General features: G+C 34.9%; 2 protein-coding genes and 1 long non-coding RNA gene across 6 annotated transcripts; 1 reads left to right on the top strand and 2 right to left on the bottom strand.

The window, feature by feature from the left end:
- Nucleotides 1-868: 868 nt before the first annotated feature.
- Nucleotides 869-5,644, bottom strand: LOC105787824 (LRR receptor-like serine/threonine-protein kinase FEI 1). 3 transcript variants are annotated; one of them, XM_052633642.1, is made up of 14 exons: nt 5,382-5,644; nt 5,057-5,192; nt 4,879-4,950; nt 4,706-4,777; nt 4,547-4,618; nt 4,377-4,448; nt 4,180-4,251; nt 3,766-3,872; nt 3,498-3,671; nt 3,093-3,425; nt 2,747-3,001; nt 2,378-2,511; nt 2,127-2,273; nt 869-1,451 (listed from the first exon to the last, which is right to left on the bottom strand). In XM_052633642.1, exons 1-14 carry the CDS (start codon nt 5,464-5,466, stop codon nt 1,404-1,406), a joined length of 1,779 nt encoding a protein of 592 aa, XP_052489602.1. In that variant the 5' UTR covers nt 5,467-5,644; the 3' UTR covers nt 869-1,403. The 3 variants fall into 3 exon arrangements, with proteins under 3 accessions (XP_052489602.1, XP_052489603.1, XP_012469847.1); XM_052633643.1 differs by having other exon boundaries at nt 870-1,446; XM_012614393.2 differs by lacking the exon at nt 869-1,451 and having other exon boundaries at nt 1,781-2,273; nt 5,382-5,642.
- A 10,366-nt stretch (nt 5,645-16,010) lies between these two features.
- LOC105787849 (uncharacterized) lies at nt 16,011-17,862 on the bottom strand. 2 transcript variants are annotated; one of them, XR_008198008.1, is made up of 5 exons: nt 17,406-17,862; nt 17,138-17,232; nt 16,967-17,039; nt 16,344-16,710; nt 16,011-16,239 (listed from the first exon to the last, which is right to left on the bottom strand). It is a non-coding gene; the product is annotated as an uncharacterized LOC105787849 (long non-coding RNA). The 2 variants fall into 2 exon arrangements; XR_001131695.2 differs by having other exon boundaries at nt 16,344-17,039.
- A 1,471-nt stretch (nt 17,863-19,333) lies between these two features.
- On the top strand, nt 19,334-24,012 carry LOC105787860 (protein EARLY FLOWERING 5). Its single transcript, XM_012614436.2, has 9 exons — nt 19,334-19,525; nt 19,945-20,038; nt 20,810-20,895; nt 20,980-21,029; nt 21,126-21,195; nt 21,317-21,398; nt 21,516-21,886; nt 22,389-22,904; nt 23,501-24,012. Exons 1-9 carry the CDS (start codon nt 19,445-19,447, stop codon nt 23,717-23,719), a joined length of 1,569 nt encoding a protein of 522 aa, XP_012469890.1. The 5' UTR covers nt 19,334-19,444; the 3' UTR covers nt 23,720-24,012.
- The last annotated feature ends 3,456 nt before the right edge of the window (nt 24,013-27,468 follow it).

The following is a 27,468-nucleotide window of genomic DNA, read 5'->3' as shown; positions in this document are numbered from 1 at the left end:
TAATCTCTGATATTTCTTTAAAAACCTTGAAGTTTAGGCCCAATGTGGAAATAATTGTCCAGTTCATGCGAATAATTACTAAGTTTGGAATTAATGCCCTAATATGAGAATAATTTACCTAATTTAAATCCTAATGTAGGAACAGTTTGTATAATACCTTTTAGAAACACATTAAAGAAAGTAATATTAGTTGTCATGAACAATAAAAAATCATAAAATGTTATATTCCTTTATTTTTATAAAGGATACATTCACGAAAAATTTGAAAAAATATTGTAGGAAGAACTTTTAGATCTATATAATTACAAAAGATTGCCTTCCACAACACTCATATTTTGAATAAAACATCACAAAAAGCATTACTTTTGTGATATTATAATGTATATAAAGCAACAAAATCATAATATAAATATATACAGTAGACTGTAGGAGAAGTTAAGATCAAATACTAAAATTCAAACACCAGATTATAAAACCATAAAATAGAAGAGTTGAGTTATTTGTCTAGACTTAAGTTCGAAAAGATTTGAGTAGAACTCGTTTAAAATATAGAATGAACTTGAGACCCCTCATTAACCTTGCATAAGTTGATAATAAGCTTTGTACCCAAAGAAAAGTAATTTATGAAAAAGAACTAAAAGAGCAAAGACCAACCTCTGCATTTCAAACATATTCAATATCACCAGAAAAGGAAAACAACTCTCGGTTGCTTCTTAACAGACGTTGCTGACTTTAATGGTCTTAATCTGTAATTACAACAGAAAACATGACTTGGAAGGGTAAATATTACTATAACTGCTGCTTTTGGCTGCTGCTATCAACTTAGGATGCCATGTTTCGCGGTCCTTCAATGAAAGGGATTAGAGACAAAAAAGAGTTATGGGGTTTGAATTTTAATCAACAATTCAAAGCAAAGATCCAAATACATCACCATCATTTTACTCATAACTTTTTTCATCACCTTTTCCCCACTTCAAAATGATTGTCCAAACACAAAACACTAAAGTTTATCTTTCACCAAACTCCACCCATGTTTAGTTAAATGAACACATTATCTAAAATGCTTATTCTACTCTTAATTTCAGATATAATCCTATCATCTCCATTAGAAACACATTCTAGTTCTAAAATGCAGGATGCAAGTGTGTGGTGTGGGGGTTGGTTGCTTTGGCAACACTGAAACTCAGCAATATTCAGAGGAGAGAATTTCAAACTCAGAAGCTATTTGCTTGAGAAGGATTGTTTTTGCGCACATCGTGGAGGAAGTCTTTAATAAAGCTGTGAAACGGGAAGAATTGCACTTCAAGAGAGTTCAAAGTTGCCACAGGGAGTATCATCATCAGGACGGGTCACTGCCTGCTTGGGAGATTGGTGTTCAACGTCTTCTGGTGGAAACCATTGATTTAATTAATGGGTTGATGTTGAGAATAGTAATGTGCCATATATCTGCACTTTTTGCAAGAGAGAATACACGTTTTTAGAGAGGCCAATCAATCTGCAGACTACATGGCTAATTTTAGATTGCAGACGAACACGGGACTCATTTGAGAGATTCACCTCCGAGGGAATTGAATCTTTACTGGAAGTTGATCGTGTTGGCCACAAGTTCAATCGTCTGTAACTAGGATGCTGTTTAGCATCTTCTTTTTATTACCAAAAAAAATTAAACGGTGGTAGCCTTCCTTTATTTCAATAGGCACCATGGCCCGGCCAGATCATCAAAATCCAGATTATAAATTTCATAATACATAAAAAAAGAATCAACAAAATAGCATGAACATAAAGAAAAAGATGCAATGGACTGAAGATCCATCTGGTAATAAAAGTGAATAAATGTCTCAAGCAATATTTGTTTTCAGCACTGCAGTTTCAAGTCACTGTCACAGCACAAGTGACAAGGATTCAAAACCATGCACACAGATCAATTTCGAGATAATATACAAAAGCCCCCCAGAGTGGGACAAAATCGCAAAACATCCTACAAAAGTCGAGGAGATGACAGCAGATTTTATGTGCAACAACCACCATTAAATAAATATTTGTATGTTCATTCAACAATAATCTGAATGAGACTCGTAATCACTTGGATAAGGCGACATGACCTCTTGTTCCAGTAACTGAAGTACCTGGCACATTGTTGGCCGTTCATCTGGATTTGCATCAGTACACTTCGCTGCTATTTCGAGAATTGCTTCGACAGTTTCCATGATAGCATCAGTACACCCTTTATCGACTATGTCTTCCAGACGGTTCTCTCTCAATAAAGTGTTCGTCTGCAAATGTTCAAGCAAAACAGAAAAAAGGTTATGTGTACATTTCTCGGACAAATGAAAAATTATTAGTTTTTCATCGAACTCGAACGATTTCAAGTCCTTACCCAGCCGACAACATTCAAGCCCCTCTTTGCAAAAGTTGGATCAGTTGGCCTTTTCCCAGTTACCAGCTCCAGTAAGAGAACTCCGAAGCTGTAGACATCCGTCTTTTCTGTCGCTATCCCACTTTGCAGATATTCTGTTCCGTAGAAACATAACAGTAAGTGGATAATTTCTATGTTCTCGGAACAATAATGTTGGTGTACACATGCATATCACAAGATTTTACAAATGCCAAGAGGCACCACTAGTTGACTCTCTATGGATCTGTCGTGAAACTTCAGGAGGAAAGTGCGTAAAATAAAGGTGAAGTGACAAAAACTACGGACAACCAAAACATTCTAGATGATGGGCTATAATAGAGAAAGAAAAACCTGGAGCCAAATAGCCAAAAGTGCCGGCAACGACAGTTGTGACATGGGCATCCTCATCCACCAAAAGCTGGGCAAGACCAAAGTCGGATACATGGGGCTCCAAGTTTTCATCGAGAAGGATATTGCTGGACTTTATGTCTCGATGAACTATCTTCGGACAACAGTCATGATGCAAGTATGCTAGTCCTCTAGCGGAACCAAGGGCTATTTTTAAACGAGCACTCCAGTTCAATAGCCTGCCTTCTTCTTTGCATTCTAAAAAAGCAAATCGATATACAAGACCAAACAATTAAAATAAAGAACGATATCATGTTAATGAATGCATTTTATCTATTAAGAAGCTTACCATGTAGGAAGTTATCCAAGCTGCCCATAGCAAGATAATCATAGATAAGAAGCTTCGATGCCGGGAACCTGCAATAGCCTCGCATATTAACTAAATTAATGTGTTTGATGCTGCCCAAGATCTCTAGCTCTCTCTCAAACACTTGATCAGATCCTTCGCGACTTCGATCTATTCTTTTAACAGCAAATGTTTGACAATCATTCATGACCATTCGATATACGGTACCAAATCCCCCAGACCCCACGACATCTTCTTCATCAAGGGACTCCAGCTTTTCTACAATCTCACATGAAGGATACGGTAGATCCCCATGAAAAGTTATAAGTTTAGTACCTACAAAAATGAACATAATTAACAACCATGTATTTATACGAAAGCCAAATTTTGATAAATAAACCAACTTACTCGTATCGTGGTTGACTTGCTTTTTAACTTCTGTGTATCTTTTAACAGCCCTTTCCTTCTTTGATAGTAGATATATCCAGAGGAATGCAAGGAGCATGACAAGCACAAGGGCCATTGTCAACATTGCACCAATCATCACACCTTTTATGTAATGAGATGATCGTTTCGTAGGAACTGCAAAAGCCAAAAAGGATAGCTGCATCTTATTACATGCATAAAGCTTTATAAGAATGTAACAACTAAAGCGGCACGTAACAACAAAGCATGCCTGCTACTCCATCACTTTCAGCATGAGGTAAGACTGCTGGAAATCCCAGTGAAGTTCGACAAGTCTTGTTGACCTGTCGGCCACATAGATCCAAATTGCCGATAAACCTGAACATAAGCAAAAAATCCTGATCAAGTTACATTGGTTAGGTTATTTACCGCTTCCACATACATTGATGCAAAAAGCTACAATCTTATGCTAAACTTAAGAGTTGGTGCAACTCTTCATTTTTCTTGAAATTCTAGTTTCCAACTCACATCCGAACTTGGTTATGGGAATATGGCCCTCCAGATACCTGTGTCGGGCACATATATGTATCCAACACTCCTGAGCCCAAACAACATAGTATTTATCTACATATTATAGCAAGCATAGACATAAACCGATGGTCATGGTAATGAGAAGGGTACTCACGAGTTGTTCCTAAAAGTGCTGAGGACTCCAATATCCGGGATTTCACCAGAGAAAAAGTTGGTCGACAAATTGCTGCCACAAATAGCAATCATCGAAAGTTTAAGGAACCTCATTTTCTTGTTTACAATTGTATTATTAATTCAATCCTAAAACAACCCAAATGAACATTGGCAAGCAACAATTCTTCATGAACTTACAGGTAATGCAATCTTGTAAGATGACCTATGGATGAAGGTATAGCACCCTTTAGCAAATTGCTCGATAAATCCCTAAAAACCAATTTTCCAACACATTTATTCCATTGCTAAGCACAATTAACATTTATGCCATGCAACTAAAGAAACAGTAGCATATCCAAGAATCTTACAGTATGGTGAGAAAAGTAAGGTTTCCAAAATTTGACGGTATGCCTCCTTGCAGATAATTATTTCTTAAGTAACTGTGCAGACAATCAATTCCAAAAATGAGACAAGAACAAGACAAGTGAAATATGAACTAATGCCTAAAATGAATTTATTCTGCTTACAGGGCTCTCAGTTCAGTACAATTTGTAAGTTCATTAGGAATTTGTCCATGTAGATTATTCTGGTGCAACGCCCTGCAAAAAAAAAAAAGGTGGGGCATAACAAGAACAAGAATCAAAATCAGCCTAATGTTTGTTAACATTATTTAGTGTTCAAAAATGGGAATTGAACTCACAATCTTTGTAATCCTTTGAGTTTGCCAATGCTGGGAGATATTATGCCTCCTAGTTGCATGTATGGTAGATTGCTGTAGAACCAACCCATAAGAATGAATATATATATATATATATATATATATATATATATATAAGTAATAGAAAATAAAACTAAGTAGAAGTAAACGGGAGGCTTACATTGAACGGACTCTATGGTCATTAGGATAACAAGAAATGCCAGTCCAATTACAAGGATTTTCATCAGTTGCTTGCCAGTTCCCAAGAAAATTTTTACTGTCATTCAATGTGCTTTTGATCTCCAACAATGTTAAACCTTGTAAAATCCAATATAAAAACAGAAATATCAGATCATAGAAAACAAAAACAAAAAAAAAGTTCAACTTTACTTCATATCAAACACTAAGCTGAAAGTTTAGCACTTTCCCTCTACTTTCCCATAAAAAAAAATTCAAACTTTAAGTAAAAAAAACACTAAAATAGTGATGGGTATTTTAGTTAGTACCATCCAGAGTGAGAGCAGAAGAGCCAATGCTCCAAAGGGTTGAAGCAAAAATGAAAGAGAAAAGGCAACTCAACAACACCCTCATTTTCAAGCTCAAGCTTCTGGGAAGTGTTATCAGAGAAGGGAGGTTTGAAATTTGATTAAACCAATGAAAGAGAAGAGAGATGTTGTGTGTTTTTACCAGGCAAGACCAATATTTTATGGAACAAAAAACTAAAGGCAACCTTTTTCTTTTAAAAAAGAAAAGATTGCATAGAACATGGTGCAGGCAGAAGTAGCCGTTGTTGTGCCCCAAAAACAAAATTCAAACAGATTTCATATTAAAAGTAAGTATTGTTTGAAAAAGCCTGACACTGCACTGAAACCTGTCTGACTCACTCATAAAATTCCAACAATGCACGGAGCTGGAGCTGTTTGTCTGTAGCAAGGCTCTGTTTCCATAGGTGCAACGTAATATGAGCTGCTTATTTACCTTTTATCTCTTAAGTATGGATTGAGAATTTTATCTTTGTTTATGGTAATACAGCACGTTTGATAGTAATATAATAGAGTTGAGTTCAACTTGCTTAATTTTGGTTAAGGCTGTACCTACTGTCATTTACTTTAAACACCTTTTATTTAAGGAACAAATTTAATTAATAATTCAAATATTATAATAAAAATTTTCAAATTATAATTAAAATGTTTTTACTATATTTTATTTATAATATAATTTTACTTTATCTAATTAATGTAAAATAATATTATTTAAATTTTGATTGAATGAGTGTTACTATCAATCAAGCACAAACTCAGTTATAAAATGGTTAAAATGTCCTGATGGGATATTTTTGGGTAATTGATTGGATATTTTTTACATTTTCTTCATTCAAAGAAATCATATTTTACTAGAATTTTGGGAGATTGAAGCTTTATCAGATTTGTTGTTTTCATTGGTAGGGTGTTTTTCAGATGTTCGAGTAAAGAAAACATCTTTTCTAGATGTTCATCGTTTATCAAAGATTTCTTTTTAGGTTTCGTTGATGGGGTATTTTTAGTATGTTCTTCAGATAAAACATGATATTCATATGCCAAGGCTGTAATTTTAAAATTGCATGTTGCCCATAGCTATTTCTTCAATTGAGTAACATGTTTAATACTACTTAATTATTTTGTTGTAGTATAATCAATATTTTTTAAATCGAAACTGTGCTCTGGTCAATCATTTCAATGTTTCGGATCAATATTTTAATTAATTTTCGGTTTAAATCAATGTGCTTAGATGCTACTATTACTATGTTTAACTAGTAATGATTAAAATAAATATATGTCTTTCCCTTTTTATCATCTCAGTTCTCTCTTTCTAACTCATTTTATTTAGATTTAATGGTTAAAAAGTGTAAAATTATTAAGTGGATCCCTCCCCATCAAAATATATGACTGCTCTCCCCTTGCCTTCGATGCTTAGGTGTTTCACACTTAAACCTAAGCAAGGTTCCAGAGCTGGTAAAAAGAGAAATTAAAGATTATTTGTCTTATTTCATGGTTCCGGTTTTTTTTTAATTTGGATAATGTTTTAATTTCTTTTAACTGTATTGTCTTAAGATTGAGTTTCTCTTATTTTTTGTCGATTTTCCATCATCGATATGGCAAGTTTCATTGCAACCGTCACTAGAATCTGACCTTCAATCCATCATTTTCTTGGAATTGTTTTTTTAAGCCTTTTTTTTATAAATTTTAAATATTTTTATTATTTTTTATAAATTATTAGAAATAATTAGATTTTTTTATATTTTTACAATATTTATCATTTTTATATATTTTTTAATATTTAACAATATTTTTGTTTTTTGCATTTAAATTTCACAAACATTGTTAATCTTAGTCTGCCAAATGGCACGTTTTGTCTGCTAAATAGCTCGTTTTGTTTTAGGACTCTTTAGGATTATTTTTGCCTAGGTTTTCACGTTTTGCTTGGTGTTTTGTTCGTCTTTTCCTTGCTTTGATTTTCAGTTGGATGTGTTGACTGGTTCTCATGGAAAATGAAATGGCGGATCTGCGTATTGGGAAAGATGATGATGAGGTCTTGCGGGTTGAGGGGGTTTTGGAGAATCAAGAGAGTTTGTCTTATCTTTGTTTGGTAGGTTGTTATATTACGGCGAGTGTTGTGCATTTTCCGACCATGCGTAACACTTTAGTGAATCTCTGGCATCCATTGGGGGTATTCAGATATTAAATTTGGGGGAGAAAAGGTTTCTATTTCATTTTTTCCACAAGGTTGACATTGAGAAAGTTTTAAAGGGTGCTCCTTGGATTTTCAATAATCATTTACTAATGTTTCATCATTTGAAAGAGAATGAAGACTCAATGAATATGGCACTGATTTATACGTACTTTTGGGTTCAAATCCATGGTTTGCCTTCGGGTTTTTGTTGCTAGACAATTGGGGAATTTTATTGGGTTTTTTTAAGAGTATGACTCAAAGCATTCCAGTGAGGGTTTTACTTAATTTATGTGGGTTAGGTTGCAATTGGATATTAAATCTCTATTGAAACGTAGAAAGAAGATCCAAGTTTCCTCCCAAAATCACATATATGTGAAGTTTAAATATGAAAAACTCACACTTTTTTGTTTTCTATGTGGATGTTTGGGTCATAGTGATAGTTTCTGCCCAGTCAGACTTAGAAAATATGTGGATGAATCGGATATGGGCTGGGACATTTCGTTACGAGCGCCGATACGAAGGGTTGTTACAATAGATAACATTTGGCTACGAAAAGGGGGTAAGGGGTTTTTCGAGAGAGAATTTGATTAATTGGTCAATAGGGAGAAATGCTATTAATTTCTCAGGATCAAGTAGTTGGTAGAGGATTAATTCGATTCTGGGAATAAATCTAAAGGGTGCCTCTTTGAGTGATAAAGAGAGACAGAAGGGCTTTGTTACTAGTACGGGGCAGGATCCTATGATTCATGATCTAGAGGATTCCCTGATTGAAGGTTCTGAAGGGAAGAAAAGACAAAGAACTATAGATTTCTTTGGTATAGTTTATAAGTTTTCGAATTCTAGGGAGAAAATGGATGAGCTTCTTTTGGCTTGTCAAAATAATTCATCGATGTCCGCCAAGAGGCTAGTCGATCGGCAACAATGAAGATCATTAGTTGGAATGTTTGTAGGTTGGGGAGCTCACGAGCTATGAGGAGGCTTTAGCACATGCTGAAACTTTATAATCCTCAAATCATCTTCTTTATAGAGACAAAGCTTGATTCAAATAATATGAAAAGGGTACGTAGGAAGGGTGCTTTTGTTCATGGTATTAAGGTGAGGGCAGATGAAACTAGGGGAGGGCTTAGTTTGGGCTAAAAAATAGAGGTATCGGTAAAGTTAAGGAGTTTTTCGAGAAATCATATTAATGTTGAGATCGGGGGGATATGGATAGTGAAAAATAGAGATTAACGGGGTTTTATGGCTCGCCTGATATTCATTATTGGTCTGTGACATTGGATCTTTTACGTTTCTTAAAACAGGATCAACATTTGCCTTGGTTAGTATAGGACTTTAATGAGATCCTCTACTATTTTGAGAAGAAATGGAAGTATTTCGAGGGATAAGTGAAGTATGGAAGAATTTCATAATGTGTTGGTGGTTGCCAATTGGAGGATTTGGGTTATGTGGGGCATTGGTTCACTTGGGAGAGGGGAAATTTTGCCAAAAATAACATTAGAAAGAGATTGGACCGGGGGTTACTAACGTTGTGTGCTAGGAGAGGTTCTCTACTTTTTCATTGAGGCATCTGTCTAATCATTCTCTGATCATTGTCCGCTGTTGGTAGATACTCTGCAGGATGTTGCACGTCAAAGAGTGGGAGGATTCTGTTTTGAAGCTTGTTGGACGTTGGAGGAGTTGTGTGAAGTTGAGATTCAGTGTTTGTGGATAAATAGTGTAGGAAGTATTCCTTGACGGTTATTGATGATGTGTTCGGGACTCGATCATTGGGAAAATAGTTTGAAATTGAAAAGGGGAGCGCTTTAGGAAGTTATGTGATCGACTGAGTGCTCTTAATGAAGGGGATAGGGATGAAGAGAATCTCTCTAATCTGTTAGGAACAAAGCTAGAAATGAACCTTGAAATTGATAAGGACAAGCTATACTATGAACAACGAGCTCATGCAAATTGGTTAAAGTTGGGAGATCGTAATACAGGGTTTTCCATCACTTTGTGTTGCAAAAATGGAAACTTAACAAGGTTAAGGGATTAATGGGAGGAAATGGTCAATTTGTTACAAAGGAGGTGGTTTGTTCAACATTTCAAATTATTATTTCATGCGTTTATTTACATCACGAGAGGAGAAGAATTCTGATAATGTAACATCTTGATTTTGGGTCTAGTCGGAATAGTAGTTTCGGGACCGCAAATCCGATGAGAAAAAAAATTATTTTATTATATTTTCATGGTTTACGATTTCACAAAATGATTTCGTGAAATTTTCGTTCAAAAATTTTGACGTTTGGGCATTCAATTTAGTCAAAAGGACTAAATTGTAAAAAGTGCAAAAGTTGAGTTCTACATGTTAGAGGTGTCTAATTGTTATGAAATTTTAAATTGGAGGTCCTTATATGGTAATTAGACCATTGGTTAATTTAGTAGACAAAAATGGACATGGTTAGGCATGTTTCCAAAGTTTTTCATTAAGGGCATTTTGGTCATTTAGTTATTAAAATAAATTAAAAACAAAATTAAAAGCCAATTTTTGTCCATCTTGAACCCCATGGCCGAATTTCACAAGGGGAAACCATGGCTAGGGTTTTTCAAGCTTCTAAGCTCGATTATCACGAAGAACGAAATCTGGAGCTAGACCGGGAAAAGAAAAAGATTGAGGACTAAAGTGTTAGATTTGATCACATTTTTGTACTGAGGTAAATTTACGGTAAATAAATGCAATATTTTGATAATTATTATTAATGTTGTTATTTTTCAGCAATTATATATTTATTCATGAAAATATCTAATGTTAACTCAAGTATGAAATGACAGAGAATCAGTATTAAAAGGCCCCGTTGAAATATGAGGAATGTATCGGATACAAATGTCATGACATTAAGAGGATGAGATCCCATGTAAGACCATGTCTGGGACATGGCATTGGCACCGAGATGAGAGGTCCCATGTAAGACCATGTCTGGGATATGGCGTTGGCACCGAGATAAGAGGTCCCCCGTAAGACCATTTCTGGGACATGGCATAGGCACCTATATGAGAACTCACATGTAAGACCATATCTGGGATATGGCATTGCAGTACAAGAAACATCCTATGTAAGACTATGTCTGAGACAAAGCTTTGGCATGTTATATTCAGACAAGAGACCCGAGTATCCTTAGTATTCCAAGTGATTCAATGGGCTAGTAAATAGACGATGTTACATGAAAGTTCAGGAAAAAGTCTAATAGACAAGTTCAGGTGAGTTAATAAGATTAAGAGTATCTCAGTTATCAGTTAAGAAAGGAAATTTCAGCAACGAAGGAGTAAGTTAAGCAAGCAAGTAAGTAAACGAGTAAGAGAGTAAGTAAAGAAGAAAGTAAAGATCTTAATGCTTAATGAAAATTTATGAATATAATTGTTTATGATAAATGTTGTTATTTATTTACTTGTAAACTTACTAAGCTTTATGCTTACTTCTTTTATTTCTTTTTCTTTTATATATTATTATCAAGAATAGTCGGGATCTTGAAGACGTCGGATAGCGTTCACACTATCAACCACCACAACTCGGTATTTTAAGACGATAAAAGTTTTGAGTTATGGCATGTATAGGGACTTGGTCATTTCGATTGTATATTTTTAAGATATGACCAAAATATGACATGTAAATATTTGATGATGAATAGTTATTAAAATAGCTAAGTATGAAGGTGTTTGTTGTTATAAATGTCTAGGTGCTAAATTATGCATAGAAATCATGAAAAAGTAAAAATTGGTAGTAAATCAATTTCACCAAGGATAGTAGAAAATGAATTAGAGGGTGGATGAGATATAGAATTAAAGCTTATTGAGTCTATTTTCATAGAAAAATAACGGTGTAGACAAAGGAATTATGTATTCTGAGATATTTGCATTTTAGTTAGACAAGGTCAAAGTGGTTTTCGGAATCCCCTGTTCTGATTTTGGAAAATCATTAAAACTTGTACAAAAATAGTTATGAGTTGTAATTTATATGTATAGATTCCTTATTAAGTCTATTTTCTGTAGAAACAAGTGAGAACACTATATGAAGTCTTTACAATGAGATAATTGAATTTTAGTGACGAGAGGTCAGGACAGTCGATCAGTGAAACATGGGGAGACTTTAACTAATAAACTGTACTAATTAGCTGAACCAAAAATTCTGAAAAATTTATAGTAAAAAGATATATGAGTCTAGTTTCAGGGAAAAGCTACGGATCTAAATTTTGAGTTTCGTAGCTCGAGTTATAATTAATTTAGTAACTGCTGCGCAGGTGGATAGCCTTATTATGAACAGTGAAATAACTTTTAAAAGTAAATTTTTATGCCCCGAACTTTTAAGTTAAGTCAAGTAACGCCTCATGCTCGACTCCGAAAATGGTATCGAGTACGTAAGAAGTGTTACAGATAATATTTTATAATGGGTGGATCCTTGTATTACTGAGGAGATGAATGTGTGTTTGAATGCTAGATATGAGAGGGAGGAAATTCTTACTGCGTTAAAATCTATGGGACCAACGAAAGTAGCCAGGTTGGATGGTCTTCCTGCTCTTTTTTATTAAAATTATTGGCATATAATGGTTGCCAACATAAATAAAACAACTATTATCCTTATTCTGAAAACCAGTGACCCTATGTGTATACAGCAATTTCGCTTATCAATTTATGTTTTGTTTTGTATAAGATTATTTTGAAAATAGTGGTGAATAGGTTCTAGAATGTGTTGCATTTTTGTGTAGATGAGGCGCACAGTGCTTTTATAGGTTAATAATGGATAATATTAAACTTTCTTACGAAATTTTTAATGTATATAAACGTAAGGGGTTGGGTAAGAAAGGTCAATTTGCTCTTAAACTGGATATGGGCTAAACGTATAACAAGGTGGAGTGGGAATTTTTAGCGAAAATGATGTTGTAAATGGGTTTCTTGAGAAGTTGGGTTGACTTTATAGTTCATTGTATTAGTATTATTTCTTATTCTATGACCTTGAATGGTGAAATGAGAATGTTTATTTCTCTTGAAAATGGTCTTAGGCAGGGAAATCAGCTTAGTCCTTATTTGTTTCTAATTTGTAACAAGGGGTTGTCTTCCTTTATACGTATGGCACTTAGAGAGAATATGGTGAAAGGGGCTAAGATTTGTCGGAGGGTCCAAAAGTATCCCATTTATTGTTTATTGATGATTATGTCCCGTTTGGGGAAGCAACTGTGACTGGTGCAATGTGTCTGTAATAGCCCGATTTTTCAGTGATATCGAAAATAGTAGTTCGAGGCCAAGAAATTCAGCGAGTAAGCTTGTAAATGTTTACGAGTCAAATATGGTTTTAAAAAAGTTTTTGAATTGGTAATTTGTGTTTTATAATGATTTATTAGGTCAAGTGGTTTTAAAAAGTGAGGTATCGGGACCTTATTTCTATAAACCGAGCCGTAAATATTTTATAAATATTTATGGAGTGTTACTAATGTAGTATTAAAGTTTCGTTGAAAAATTTTAACGTTATGATAGTTAATTAATTAAAAAGACTAAATTGAAAATTTTGCAAAACTTACTAATTATAATAATTAAGTAATCAAATGGCTTGATTAATAAAAGAGGAATGACTTAAGTAATAAATAAACCTAAATTAAAAGATGAGGCGGAATATGATGAGAAAATAATAAAATAAAATGATTCAATGGCAAAATGGTAATTTTGATGAAATTAAAAATAAAACAAATTGAATTTAAAGGTTTTCTAGACATTTCTTCTTCAATTTTCAGCCAAAACAGCCATATGAGAGAGAGCTTAAGCTGGTTTTTTATATTTTTACGTCATGTGAGTTTAATTCTTACATTTACGGTAATTTTTATATTTTTGAGATTGTTACAATTAGGTCCAACTAAATCATACCTTTTTTATTTTATTAAAAATTTTAGAAGTTTTCATTGATAAATATTAGATGTTTTGATGAATAACATGAATTTAGAGCTTTGATCATGTTGTATGATGATTTTATAAAGTGATTTTGTTAAATATTAATTTTAGGATTAAATTTTGAAAATGTTAAAATATTAGGGTTTGATAGTAAATTTTAGATTTATTAGGGCTTTATGAAACCTAGAATATTTGGATAGATTATTGATTAATAAAATTAGTTAATTTGATAGATTAACTAATTAATGGATTAAATTGCAAAAATTGTAAAAGTTTGGAGAAATTGTGTAAATTTAAAAATAAAAGGGTATTAATTGTAAAATGAATTGTAAATGAAATATATGGTAATAAATAAATAATTTTATATTTTAGATCAAGATCCCGTAGATACTTGTGAAAAAGAAAAAATAGTAGAATAGTCACTGAACTTCTACAATTACTACAATTCAATCTAGGTAAGTTCGTATGGTTAAAATTTAATATTTCTATAAATTTAATGAATGGTATTATGCATTTATTCTATTGTTAAAAAAATGAATTATTGTTGAAATTATAATATTAAATTGGATATTCGATTTGAATGAAACGTGGGATTTTAGTACATTCGTATTTTGGTGTATGATGGTATTGGAAGGAGACAACGGCATTTTTCACAAGTAAGTCGAGGTTCAGCATTTGTTGCGAACTATTATGTTTTACTTCATGTTCAGCTCTTACGAGCTTCTATTTAGCTTTCGAGCTTTTGTTGGCGTATTCAGGAGGACTAGATCTTATGAGCTTCTGTTGACGATGTATTATTATCCGTAAGTCGTTCTTCAAATGAAAAGATTTCGGTAAAGTAATTTATTTAATGAATTTGAAAGACATGTTATTTATTTTTGTATTGATTTGAATACGAATGTATTATTCAATTGAAGTTGTGAATGACAAGGAATTGACATGAATGATTTTTTTTTATTTAACTTGTTATAGTAGGTTTGGTAAGATTTTTTTTAACCCATCGAATTTACTAAGCTTCATTAAGCTTATTTATATAGTTTAATGTCTTTGTAGATTTTCGGAAGGTTGGACGATCGGATCAACACTCAAGTCACACTATCCAGCTTATCTCGGTAGTTTTTGAAACGTTAAATACAATTTATATGGCATGTATAGGCTTTTTGTATGGTCTTAATCAAAGTTTAGCTTATGTAAATATTAAGAATAATATTTTGTTTATATAACCAACATACATATTATTGGTATGAAATTAAGGTATGATTGTAATATTAGTATAGTATATGTATGTATATAATTGAATTAAAGTGAACTTTAGTAACTTGATTAGGTAAATTAATTAGGTAAGTTTAGATATTTGGTGGACAAATTTTTAAGTTACCATTTGAGGTACCTAAGGGTATATTGGTTGTATGTAGTCATAATACATGTTTAAGACTTGATTTTAGCTTGTATTGAATGCCTTGTTATGGCTAGATTGATGTTAATTTGGATGAGAAATGTAACTTAGAAAATGGTCTATTTTTGTCCACACGGGTAGAGACACGAGCGTGTGTCTTAGCCGTGTATGACACACGGCTAAGTGATACGATCGTGTGTCCCCTGTATCTTCTTAAGAAATGCAAGCTAGTATGCTCACACGGCCTAGCACACGGGCGCGTGACTTAGCCGTGTGACCTAAGTCAGAGAGTTACATGGGTTCGGACACGGGCTAGACACGACCGTGTGTCCATATTTCGAATGCCCACACAACCTGAGACATGGGCATGTCTCCTAACCGTATGAGTCACACGGCCTGGCCACACGACCGTGTGACCCCTGCAGTATTGAAAATTTTAAATATTTCTAAAAATTCTCTGAGTTTCTGATTTAGTCCTGACTTATTTCTAATATGTATTTCGAGTCTTAAGGGCTCGTTTAAGAGATGATATATACGATTTTAATTGATTTTATTATGAGTATTGATATGTAATGAAACATTTAAAATTTTTTGTCTGATTGATCCGTAAACCCCAATAATGCTTTGTAACCCTATTCCAGCGACGAATACAGATTAAAGATGTTACAATATCTGAATCAAATTTTGGTTGAGTATGAGAATTCATTGGGTCAATGTATTAATTTCAACAAATATGTTGTTACTTTAACACTAATGTGGATGACCAGAACAGTGAGGCTATAGTTGTGTGTTTAGGGGTCTGTTCTTTTACTGATCCAGAGCATTATTTGGGTTTACCCAACATGGTGGTAGAAATAAAAAATGGGCTTTTTAGGTATTAAAGGACCGTTTAAGAAGTCGTATTGCTAGTTTGTTGAAAGCTATTCCTACCTTTACTATGTCATGTTTCTTATTATTGACACCATTTTGTTTGGAGTTAGAACAGATTATTAGTCAATTTTGGTGGCAAAAACATGGGGAAAAAGAGGTTATCCATTGGTGCGAGTGGTTAAAAATGTGTCAACTAAAAGAGTACGTGGGTTAGGCTTTCGTAATTTGGCAAAATTCAATATTGCCTTACTTGCAAAACATGGATGGCGTTTGATTAAGATTTCGAATTCCCTTTTAACGAGGTCACTCAAAGCAAAATAATATCCGTCAATGAATTTTTGAATGCCAATCTTGGTGCTTACCCTTCATATACCTGCAAAAGCATTTGGGCTGCGCGAGGATTGCTCAATTTAGGTTTGTGCTGGCGTGTGGGGTCGGGCACAAATATAAGGATTTGGGAAGATATGTGGGTCCCTAGCCTGCCAGAAAAGGGAATACCAGTTCCAGAAAGTAATACGTTAGTAAGGCTAGTATCGAATTTGATTAATCCTCAAACGAGGCAGTGGATTGAACAGAAACTCACCTCGCATTTGACTGATGAGGTTGCGAAGAGAGATATATTCCTCTTGCTAGGAATCTACTGGACGATATGGTGGTTTGGGGGTGATGAACCATCGGGTGAATTTGCAGTGCAGAGTGCTTACAAGATCCTCCTTCACGAGGATATTTCACCTGAGGTGCTTGGTACTTACTATAATTACAGAGCATTTTACAAAAAACTTTGGTAGATTAATTTACCAGAGAAAATAAAGATTACAGTTGGTGCATGTTTAAAAATTACATTCCTAGCTATCATAGTTTGTACAATAAGAGGCTGAGGAATTCAACTATGTCTCCAAAATGTACAGGTGGCGCAGAGACTGTTGAACATTTATTTAGATATTGTTCTTCTGTAGAGGAAATATGGAGAATTTTAGATTTGAGATGGCCTGAAAATATAGCTAATGCATCTTTACAAGAATGATTTACTTATATTTTTTCCATGGTCCCAAGTACTACATGCAGAATTGTGGTTTGTACCCTCTGGTTTATTTGGTCTGCGAGGAATAGGCTGATCCATGACAAGGTGATTCTTCTACCACAGGATGTATTAAAAAAAGGTTGAGAATGATATGAATGAAAATGACGCAATGCAGAATAAGTTACCTGTCGGAAGGATAGAGTATGAGAGGTGGAGGCCCCCGGATTCTCCTTTTCTTAAAATAAATTATGATGTTGCCTTCAATGGAAAAGAAATGAGGTCATGTACAGGGATTGTTGTCAGAAATGGAGGGGGTCAAGTGGTGGGTTCGAGAGAAATTGTTAATTGCCACATACCTACGGGGTTTGCAACGGATGCCCTCGTTTGTCTTCAAGCGATGAGCTTGGGGGTTGATTTAGGATTTCGAGAGGTTATTCTGGAAGGTAATGCGCTGTCGATGATTAAAAAAATGAGATCATGCATAAATGATGGTTCGGTTATAGGGGCCTAAGATTAAAGTAGAGATGTTTAGCAGGTGTTCATATAGACATGTTTCCAGATATGCAAATACAGTTGCTCATATATTAGCAAAAAGAGGGGTTGATGAGGGGTGGGAGTGCTTACTTGGTGGGGAATGTGCCTGATTTTGTTAGGGCCGTGGTGGAGACATGGTCGGCACGGGGGAGTTGGGAGGAGAAATGGTGAATGTAGCACCTAAAAGTTCTGATCGAAGGTGTTAAGCTAAGTCCCTTGAGTGGGATCTTGAAGAATTTGGAGGGTCGGAAGGGATAGGGATCGTATTTAGGCGTCGGTTGAATGATGGTGTCTTCGTGGTGGAGGAGCAGGGATGGGGAATGAGGTTGAGTGGGATTGGTGAAAGGGTAGGTTTCTTGGGGGAAGGTTGTGCTATTGGTTTGGAGATTCAGATGTTTTTGGGTTGCTGGACTTGGGATAATGGGAGGGGAACGACGTAAGGTTTTGCTGAAGAGGATAGTGTTGTTTGAGTTTTTCCATGTTCTGCTAAAGATGGTCATGGAATTGGGAAGATAAGATGGCTTTGGGAATTTGAAAAGGTCTCAGCTCATTGAATGGCGGCCAACTCATTGATGAGTTACTTTGTTTTATTTGTTTTGTTTCCTTTGTTGCTTTAGTTAGTAGACTGTTTTGTGTTTTATTGTTTTATTAATAAAAAATAACCCACTTTCCCTTAAAAAAATAATATTTATGTTTTTCTTTATAATTTTTTAATCATTTTAATGTAAAAGTATTATATTAAGCCTGAAACTGTCACGTGTCACTATTTTATTGGTCTACCAATTTATTTTAACGGTCAACATGGTCAATAATGAAAACTGTTAACGGATGAACTTAATTGATTATTTTAGTTAACAGTAGGAGCTTAATTGGGTGCGAATTTAACACCTTATACTCGATCCGGTCGGCCGACCTGAGCTATAAGGTATTACAATGGTAAAACATTAACATTGTTCACTACCTAGTCATAGATAACCAAATAATTCATTTCATAATTGAATTACAACCATTTCCATGTTATTCAATTATATTCAGACTCGAGCATGCGAAGCATTTAAAACAAATCAAGAATAGTTCTGGACTAAACTGAAGTTTTTACAAAAATTCAGACAAAAAGTGAAAATATGGGTCACACGGCTGTGTGACCAGGCTGTGCGACAGAGCTCAGCCCGTGTGGCTCAAGGACATGACCGTGCGGTCAAATCATGTATCAAACTATGCCCGTGTAATTCAAGGACACACGGCCGTGTAACTCGCTATAACTATGTGGACAAACTTGCACAAAAAACCAATAGGCCACATGGCCATGTCATGCAACCATGTGTGGCACAGGATCGTGTGGTATACAGGGGTTTAATTGATTTTTTTTATATATTTTCTTAAGGGTTTTTTTTATATATAAGCTTTTTTAATATATTTTTAATATTTTATATTTAATTTTAAGTTTTTTAAATTTGTTTAGAATATTATTAAGAAAAATTTTAAAAAATTAAATTATATTTTAACTATAGTTTAGATACCAAAATAGTAATTAACCATTCAAATTAACGTTGAACGTCAAAGGAATTTATGTTTTTGAATGAATATGCTAACAGGAAATTGAAAAAATAAAAGCCACAATTATTTCTTTTAAATTCCTCCATTTATTTGACGTATAAAATTCATGTCATTTATGCTTTCTCTATTTCTAAAACTTAGACACGTGTCACTAACACAGTCTGGCCATGTCATAATTCTGTAACGAAAGACAACTTTGGGAGATGGCGAAATAGTATATGTACCAAATTGATAAAAAATCTTGAGATATCATATTGTTGGATGAGGTATAGCTCAGGGGCCAAATTAATATTTAATCCAAAAATAATTATTTGGGCCTGAAGGTAGGATAGGCGTAAATATGAAAATGCCCGGCCATTGAAAAAGTTTAAGCCCAACCCAAGCTTCAGTAAGATAAGGAGAAAACCGTAATTTTGACAGTAAAAATAATGTGTATATCCGAAACATCGTAGGCCGATCGATTTTCTTTCCCCTAATTTGAAATCGGAATAATAACAAGCAGGAGGAGAAAGAAGCCCTAAAAGATTTAAGAAAATTTGTGAAGAAGACAGAGTTTCAAAGAGAAATAGAAGATGAAGACGACGAAAGGGGGCAAAGTTATGAACCCTACGGATGCCTACCGTAAGGAGCTTCGTAAGAAAGAACTTAAACGGGTACAATCCTACTTCTTTCCGTTTCTTTTCATGGTTTTCTGCTTCCTTTTTTACTTCAATGATACTCAATTCTTGGTTTTAATTGTTTCGGATTCAATTCGATCTTCCTGTTGGCTTTTTTTTTCTTTGTTTCGGTTTGAAAGGGTAAGGAAAAAAGATGTCATCTAAATTGATTTTTTTTTTCGGTTGTTTTAATATTTACTTAAAAAAGGTGAATTTCCGAAGAACCCTGGGGAAATTATTTTCTTTAAATTTAATATTCGCCTTAAATAAGCTGTTGAATTTTATTTATTCAAAATTGGAAAAAAAAAACATAGTAGAGGATTGCATAATTTATAAATATAAGTCTTGTCTTGGTTTTAGCATTCTCGTACATTTGAATGTTTAAATCGTGGTTGGTGTTTTATATGTTATAACAGAACAAGAAGGAAAGAAAGAAGGTGAGGGAGGTGGGGATTTTGAAGAAGGATCCTCATGCAATCATGGAGCAGATTGAGAAGTTAGAAGTGATGAGTAAGTCGTTCTTTTTAGATGTTTCATGATTGATTAATGAGTAAATATCTCTGTTTACTGAACTCGAATAAGAGTAGAGCTTATGGTGGTGGTTATGCTTTAATTGCAAAATTTTAAAGCATTGGATTTTACCCTTTTTTACCTATAGTGGTCAAAATTTTAGGACTGTACTTTTAATGAAGGACTGAACAAGCCTTCGTTACTGATTGGTTTTTTTTTGCTTTATTTTTACTTCATCTAGAGTAGGTTTTGGTTATTATCTTTTGTGGTGTTTGGACATTTCCTTGAACATGGCATTAGCTGAGTTTTTACTAGCTGGAGAAACATAATAATTTCTAAACAAATGGAAGAAAATCAGTATTTCCTTTAAGCAATGATTTGATTTTTTTTAAGTCAATACTAGGATGTTTGGCTATATGTCTTCCTTCTGTGAAGTATTTGTTTGATCAAATACGGCATAAAGATGGAAATGAATTGACTTTTTCCTAGTGTAAGATGGCGATCTTAACGAAAAAATAGATATTAACTACCTAGATAAGTTATCTTTTCCCAATTCCTTCTTTCTTTCTTATGTGAAGAAAGGTTGACAGGGGGTATCATAGAGGTATTATAAGTAGGTTTGTACAATGTAGCAGTGATTCCTGTTGAATGTTTATTGCTTCATTTTGTTGTGTCCTCTGTTCACCTTATTCTCTCTACTAATACATTTGATTATTTCTTTGCTGATTTTAATTTTAGAATCTGATCAATAACTTTGTTGAGTTACTGCAGAGGCTGAAGGTGCATTAGACAAAGCAAGAAAACACAAGAAGAGACAACTCGAAGACACACTTAATCTTGTCTTAAAGAAGAGGAAGGTAATAATTTATGGTTTTTCTGACATTTATTAGAATTACATGTCTGTATGAGATAACTACAGTTTTCATTACTCCCTTGGTCAGGAATTCGAAGACAAAATGAAGGAGAAGGGTGAGACCCCTGTTATGTTCAGGTAAATAGACATTATCGTTTTAATATGTTTGTTAATGCTTCATTCTTATCATCTCCCAATTCTTATTTACCTACTATTGTTTGTCTTCTGCTGCAGTCACTTGGGGCCTCCTCGCAGAAGGACAACTGCAGAAGAGGAAGAGAGAGCAAAGCATCCTAAGCCTGAAGTAAGATTTGAATCAGATGACTAACATGTACAATTATTTTTTTGATGGACTCTCTATTTGCTTTGGAGCCTAATTCTTTTCCTTTGCTGCTCTGCTGCTGTTTTTTTTTTTTTTTTTGCAGGACTCTGTTTACTATCACCCTACTCTGAATCCCACTGGGGCTCCACCACCTGGAAAGCCACCCATGTACAAATCGTCAATAGGTCTAGCAACTTCCTCTTTGATTTGTTGTCTGCTTAAACATAGTTCTCTCTCCTGCATTTTTTACTTATTATTTTCTCTCACTCATGCTTTTAGTCTGCTTTTGTTTGGGCCTTCAGGACCTAGAATTCCCTTGTCTGCTGCATCATCAAGTGCTGCCGCATCATCCTCACAGACAGAGTCAGAGGATGTTCCTCTAGCTGTACCACCTCCACCTCCTTTGCCAGATGCTGGTTCAAACTCTGGGGATGGCACGGTTGTGCCTTTATCTTTGCCTCTACCACCCCCACCTCCTGTGCCGTCCACGCCTGCCACAGCAAACTTGGGTATTCCTTTGCCTCCACCACCTCCTGGTCCCCCACCTAAAGAGCAAGTTGCAGTTCGCCCTCCACTACCTCCACCTCCTCCCCTTCCACAGTCTGCACAGCCACTTCCACCTGGCACTAGTGGAAACATGCCAGATGACTCGACCTCCAAGGAGCTGGCTCAGGTAAGCTCTTCTAACAGCCTCTCTGGATATGCTGCCTTTCTGGCTTGAGCATATAAACAATATGTATGTTTAAGTGTTTGTGTAATCTTAAGATCTGAAGAGTTTAGTTTATCTACAAAACATGCAAAATATTTGATTGGACAATATACATGATTTCCTCAAGGTCCCATGTCTGTTGTTGAATACTCAAATATTGAGCAGTAGAGAGTTTGATACTGTGCCCTTTCTCACTAACAAAGGTACATCCATTGAAAAAAGTTAAAAAGAACAGAAATTTAGGAGATCTCCAATTAGGTCTTATTTTTTTTCCCTATGGCCTCTAGCGCATTTTTTGTTTAGCCCTAAGGTGCAAGGTCTAGGCGCATGTCTTGTCAACATTGATCTTCTTACACAGAAAGATCTACACTTGGTCAAAAGCTGAGAACGGTGAAATTGTTTCCTAATTCTTTAGAAATATTTTCTGAGAAAAATGTTAATTTGTCTGTCTTGCTCTCCTTCTTAGGTGCCAACTGTACTCCCTCCCCCTCCTCCTGGAATGCCCCCTAAATTGGCTACTAATCAAGGTGAAGGTGCTCCGTCAGAAGCTGATACCAATAACCATACAGCAATTTCTAAAATGGTTCCACCACCTCCACCTCCTCCCAGACAACCTCCGGTGCCTGGACCTGCCATGGTCCCAGCTTTACAGCCAGATGTATTACCCCCTGGAATACCAGGTTTCCCTCCACCCCCGCTTCCAGATATGCGGGCAGCACTATCTGCCAGTGGACTTCCTAGTCAAACTGCTCCTCCAGGAATGATGGTTCCACTTATTCCAAAACCACCTTTAGGCCCTCCACCTGGACCTCCTCCAATGATGAGACCACCACTTCCGCCTGGTCCACCACCCGCCGCGCTGGATGATTATAATCTTGCAAACCGACCACCCTTACCACAGAAACCATCATATGTTAAATCTGCTGCATCTACTGTTGTTAAGCGGCCACTGGCTCAGCACCAGCCGGAGCTTACGGCTATGGTAAGTGCACTTTGCTAGAATTATGTTGGTTTATAATTATTGTGACTATGAATATGATTTGATACATATTCATGGATTGCATGAGATATAGAATTTTGGAGCTTATTGAGCCACATTGCTGTAGCTTGGTGATTAAAATGTTCTCTTTTTTTTATAATTTTTTTTGGAACATGTCCCTTTTGGTATGATGTGGGCATCAGCATTGAGTGAGCTCCCATTTATTTAGATTTGGGATGTTGAAACGGTTAAGTAGTTTCACTCCTACCCCTCTGGCTAGTAGCTTTCTTTTAGATGATCTTTAAGGTCTATGCCAACAACCTACATGTAAGGATTAGAACTTTGAAGAATCTTTTCTCAAATATGGTCAAGTATGCTCTGTTTCTATATTTTGTGCCATTTATGTTAAGTTGATAACTTATCCTAGCCAACATTGTTTTCTAATCTTGAAAACTATACCAGATAAAGAAATACTATTTTTGTGAACGTTCTTAGCTCTTCCTAAAGACCAATTTGCTGTGTTGGTATATTGCCAAAACTCTAGAAAATGACAGCATATATGTTATCACAGTCCTGATTTAAGCTATTACGAGTCTTAGGTGCCTGCATCTGTTCGAGTAAGGAGGGAGATTACTGCCCCAAAAGCAAGGCCAAAGCCTTCACACTTAATCATGACATCGACCACCAAGCCTGTAGCTACTACCATTGTGAAGCCTGAATCAGCTAGCACATCATCAGCTCCGAAGGCACAGAGTATAGATGACTCGTACACAGCATTCCTCGAGGATATGAAGGCACTTGGTGCACTTGATAGCTGATATTGCCATAGCGAGATTTCAAGGAAAAGTGGCTCCCATGCAATCTGAATGAAGCAGAGGTATAAGCTAATTTTATGGATGTATGGGTTTGGGGATAATTGTTATTCTTTGGTCCAGTTTTTCCATTTAGCTGTTTTATGATCAACTGATTGCCGCATTTTTCTGTTGGCAAACTTACAAACTTTCTCAGTTGATGCGATAGGTGTAATGGAGGGCAATTTTCCTCAAGTGAATGATAAAATGTATCTGCTCTGATCATCATATCAATTTTACATGCATTTTGCGTTTGAAAATTGTATCTTAATCTTCTGATTTTTATCCACAAACTGATTATATTTATATTATTGATTCACTGGTTCCCTGTTAATCAACAGTTTTGGTAGAATCAAACTGGATGAGATAGGTCTAGATTGTTCTCATCCTTTCTTTTATACTTATTATTTTTTAGCTATTTATTAAAGATTGACACAAAGGCCAGAAATAAGGGAGATCAAAGTTGACTAAAAGGAATAAAATATGAACTCAATAATGCATAAGAATCTACGTTACATTAACCATTATGTAAACCAGAGGTCACGCTTAAAGTCATGATCTATTTTGATCATTCAGTGCGTCGGCAATGATGTAGATAATTCCATGGATCAAGGGATGCATAAATTCTTTACATCATTAAGCAAATAAGAAGAAAAAGAAGAAGCTTCTTCACCATCAAAAGTGCCAGATTGCAAATGCAAGTATTTGCGACGAAATTTTAAAAATTATATTAGAAAAAGAACTCTGATTTTTATTACAATTATACACATCAATCTTAGTACTTGTGCATGAACCTGTCTGATGCCATGGGGAGGTGGTCAAATTGTAAGGATTTTATAGGGAGGTCTTCAGGTTTTTCGATCAATTCGATTTTAACTTTAATCGATTTTAGTTTTCTATCTAATAACCTTTTTTGCTATTCTCGAACTCACAGATGATCAAAGAGTCGGCTCCAAAACAAAATAACAAACACAAAATTAATTGAAACTTTGAGCAAGAAAATCAATATTCTCTCTAGGGTGACAATATCAATTTTTTAGATTCATATTATTAATTTTTCATGTGTTATGAATAATAACATCTCTTTAAATCTAAAAGTAAGAACTAAAAAAATCTATTTATTTTATGTTGAAGAAAAATAGAACAAAATGAATTTACAGAGTTTCACTAAGGTAAACTGACTATATAAAATTACAGATTTTTTTCCTTATTAGTAATTGAACGGGAAGGAGACTATCGAAAAAAGTGCAGGCGATTAACATAATTTATGTGTTGATGACAAATGACAAGAAAATAATTAATTTTTCTTTTTGTAAAGGGGGTAAACTTTTACTAGAAAATTAACCACACTAACATTTACATAGGAATTTCCCTAAACCTTAAACCCATAATGCTAAGGGGGAGTGAACCAATTATCTATTGGTTTCTCTTACAGTTGATATACTTGGGATGTACGAACCACTGAAAAAAAATTCGAAATGTCCTTTGTCTATGCTATGTTAAAACTAGGTGAATCAGTTGAAGGAACTGGCTATGAAGTGTCTACGCCAAACTTGTATGATGACGGGTGTTGTGTAGGGAAATACAAAAGCTCTGAATCAAGATAAGGGATGACCTGAAGAGGTTAGGGGTGTTAAACTAAGCAGATGGATAAAAGGAGGAAATTGAGGTTTGAAATACTCCGATAATATGAATTCTAATTCCTTTATTGAATGAATAATGAAACCTTTATATAGGTTGAATTACAACTGAAAAATCACTAAAAAATAGGAACAAACCTAATACGTAAATCACTAGAAAATATCAACTAATATGATACTTCTAAAGTCTAGCAACAATAAATTTTGACTGAATCAATAACTTTATTCAAACCAGTAAACTAACAAATTTAACTCTAACATGCCCTCCTTTAAACTGATGCTGTAAGTGATCAGTTTAATTCTTGATCAAAGTGCAAACACCAAGCATTTTTCTGAACTTTAAAAATGATGCCAATTTGAGGGACTTGGTAAATACATTAGCAACCTGATCTTCACTTCTACAATAAATGAAGTCAATTACCGCATCTTTTGTGAGGTCTCTTAGGAAATGAAACTTCACGTCAATGTGTTTACTTCTGCCATGTAGTACTGGATTTTTGGACAACTTTATGGCTGAATTGTTGTCGCAATAAACTGTTGTTGCTCCTTGTTGTTTGAACTGCAATCTAGCAAGAATATTTCTTAGCCAAATGGCTTGAGAAGCACATGAAGTAGCATCTACAAATTCAACTTCAGTTGTTGATAAGGTGACAATTGGTTGCTTTTTTTATGACCATGAGACTGCACCCGAACCCATCATAAAGACATAACCCGAAGTACTCTTCTGGTCATCTAAATCTCCTGCATAATCACTGTCAGTGAACCCAATCAAGCTTGACTTTTCTCCCTTTTTTGTAGAATAACCCAAAATCAAAAGTACATTTCAAGTATTGAAAGATCCTCTTCGCAGCTAGAAGATGTAATTATTTTGGGTTCTCCATGTATCTGCTAATAGTGCTAACTGCATACATGATATCTGACCTTGTTGCCGTCGCATACATTAAACTCCCCACAATTTGCTTGAAGAGAGTACCATCAATTTTCTTTCCTTCAAGATTCTTTGTAAGCTTCAATCCAGCATTTGAAGGTGTGTTAACATTATTGCAATTACTCATTTGAAACCTTTCTAAAATTTCTCGACATACTTCCTTTGAGAAATAAATATTCCATCAACAGATTGCACTATTTCTATGCCAAGAAAATAATGCAGCTTTCCAAGATCAAACATATCAAACTCAGTTATCATTGGCCTTTTAAAATCTTCAAACATGGCTCTATCATTTCCCGTATAAATTAAATCATCAACATATAAGCATACTATAAGCATTTCCCCCCATCTGCACACTTTGTATATAGAGTATGCTTATACGGACATTTTTGAAAACCGTCCTCTTGAAAGTAAACAGCAATACGACTATACCAAGCTCTAGGTGCTTGTTTTAGTCCGTATAAAGCATTTTTAAATTTATAAACTTTGTGCTCATCACCAAATTTAACATAGCCAAGAGGTTGTTCAATAAATACTTGTTCTTGTACGTCTCCATAAAGAAAGGCCGACTTCACATCTAATTGGTACATGGGCCATGAGTTTTGAGCAACCAGTGCAATCACCATTCTAATTGTATCAAGCCTTGCAACAGGAGCAAAGAATTCTTTGTAATCTACACCAAATTCTTGTTTGTAACACTTCGCCACCAACCATGCTTTATACTTGTCGATGCCCCCATTCTCTTTCAATTTCATTTTATAGAACCATTTTACAGTGATCTTTTTGTGCCCTTCAGGAAGATCAGTTCTCATGTATTATTTTTTTCAATTGCAGCAATTTCGACTTCCATCGCTTTTAGCCATTTTTCTTCTTTGATAGCATTTTCAAAAGTTGTTGGATCACAATATGAAAATAGAGCAAAATGAGTGAGAACATCTTCAGATTGATCAATTCCAGTTACCTCGTAATCTAACATCTATGCTGGCCTTCTTCAAACACGGCGGGAACATGAATTAGCTATTGTTTCTGACTGCTCGTCCATTGTCGGTGTAATTTCAGAAGTGGCATCATCTACTGGAACATGCTATTGTTGGGGCTGATTTACTTCTTCACCATTTTCTTCATCAAAGCTTGTTGGTATTTGTTCT

Source organism: Gossypium raimondii, chromosome 7 (genome assembly GCF_025698545.1).
Source record: "Gossypium raimondii isolate GPD5lz chromosome 7, ASM2569854v1, whole genome shotgun sequence".
In the NCBI taxonomy this organism is placed as follows: domain Eukaryota; kingdom Viridiplantae; phylum Streptophyta; class Magnoliopsida; order Malvales; family Malvaceae; genus Gossypium; species Gossypium raimondii.
The sequence above is the reverse complement of the archived record's forward strand: the minus strand, read 5'-3'. Positions and strand labels throughout refer to the sequence as shown.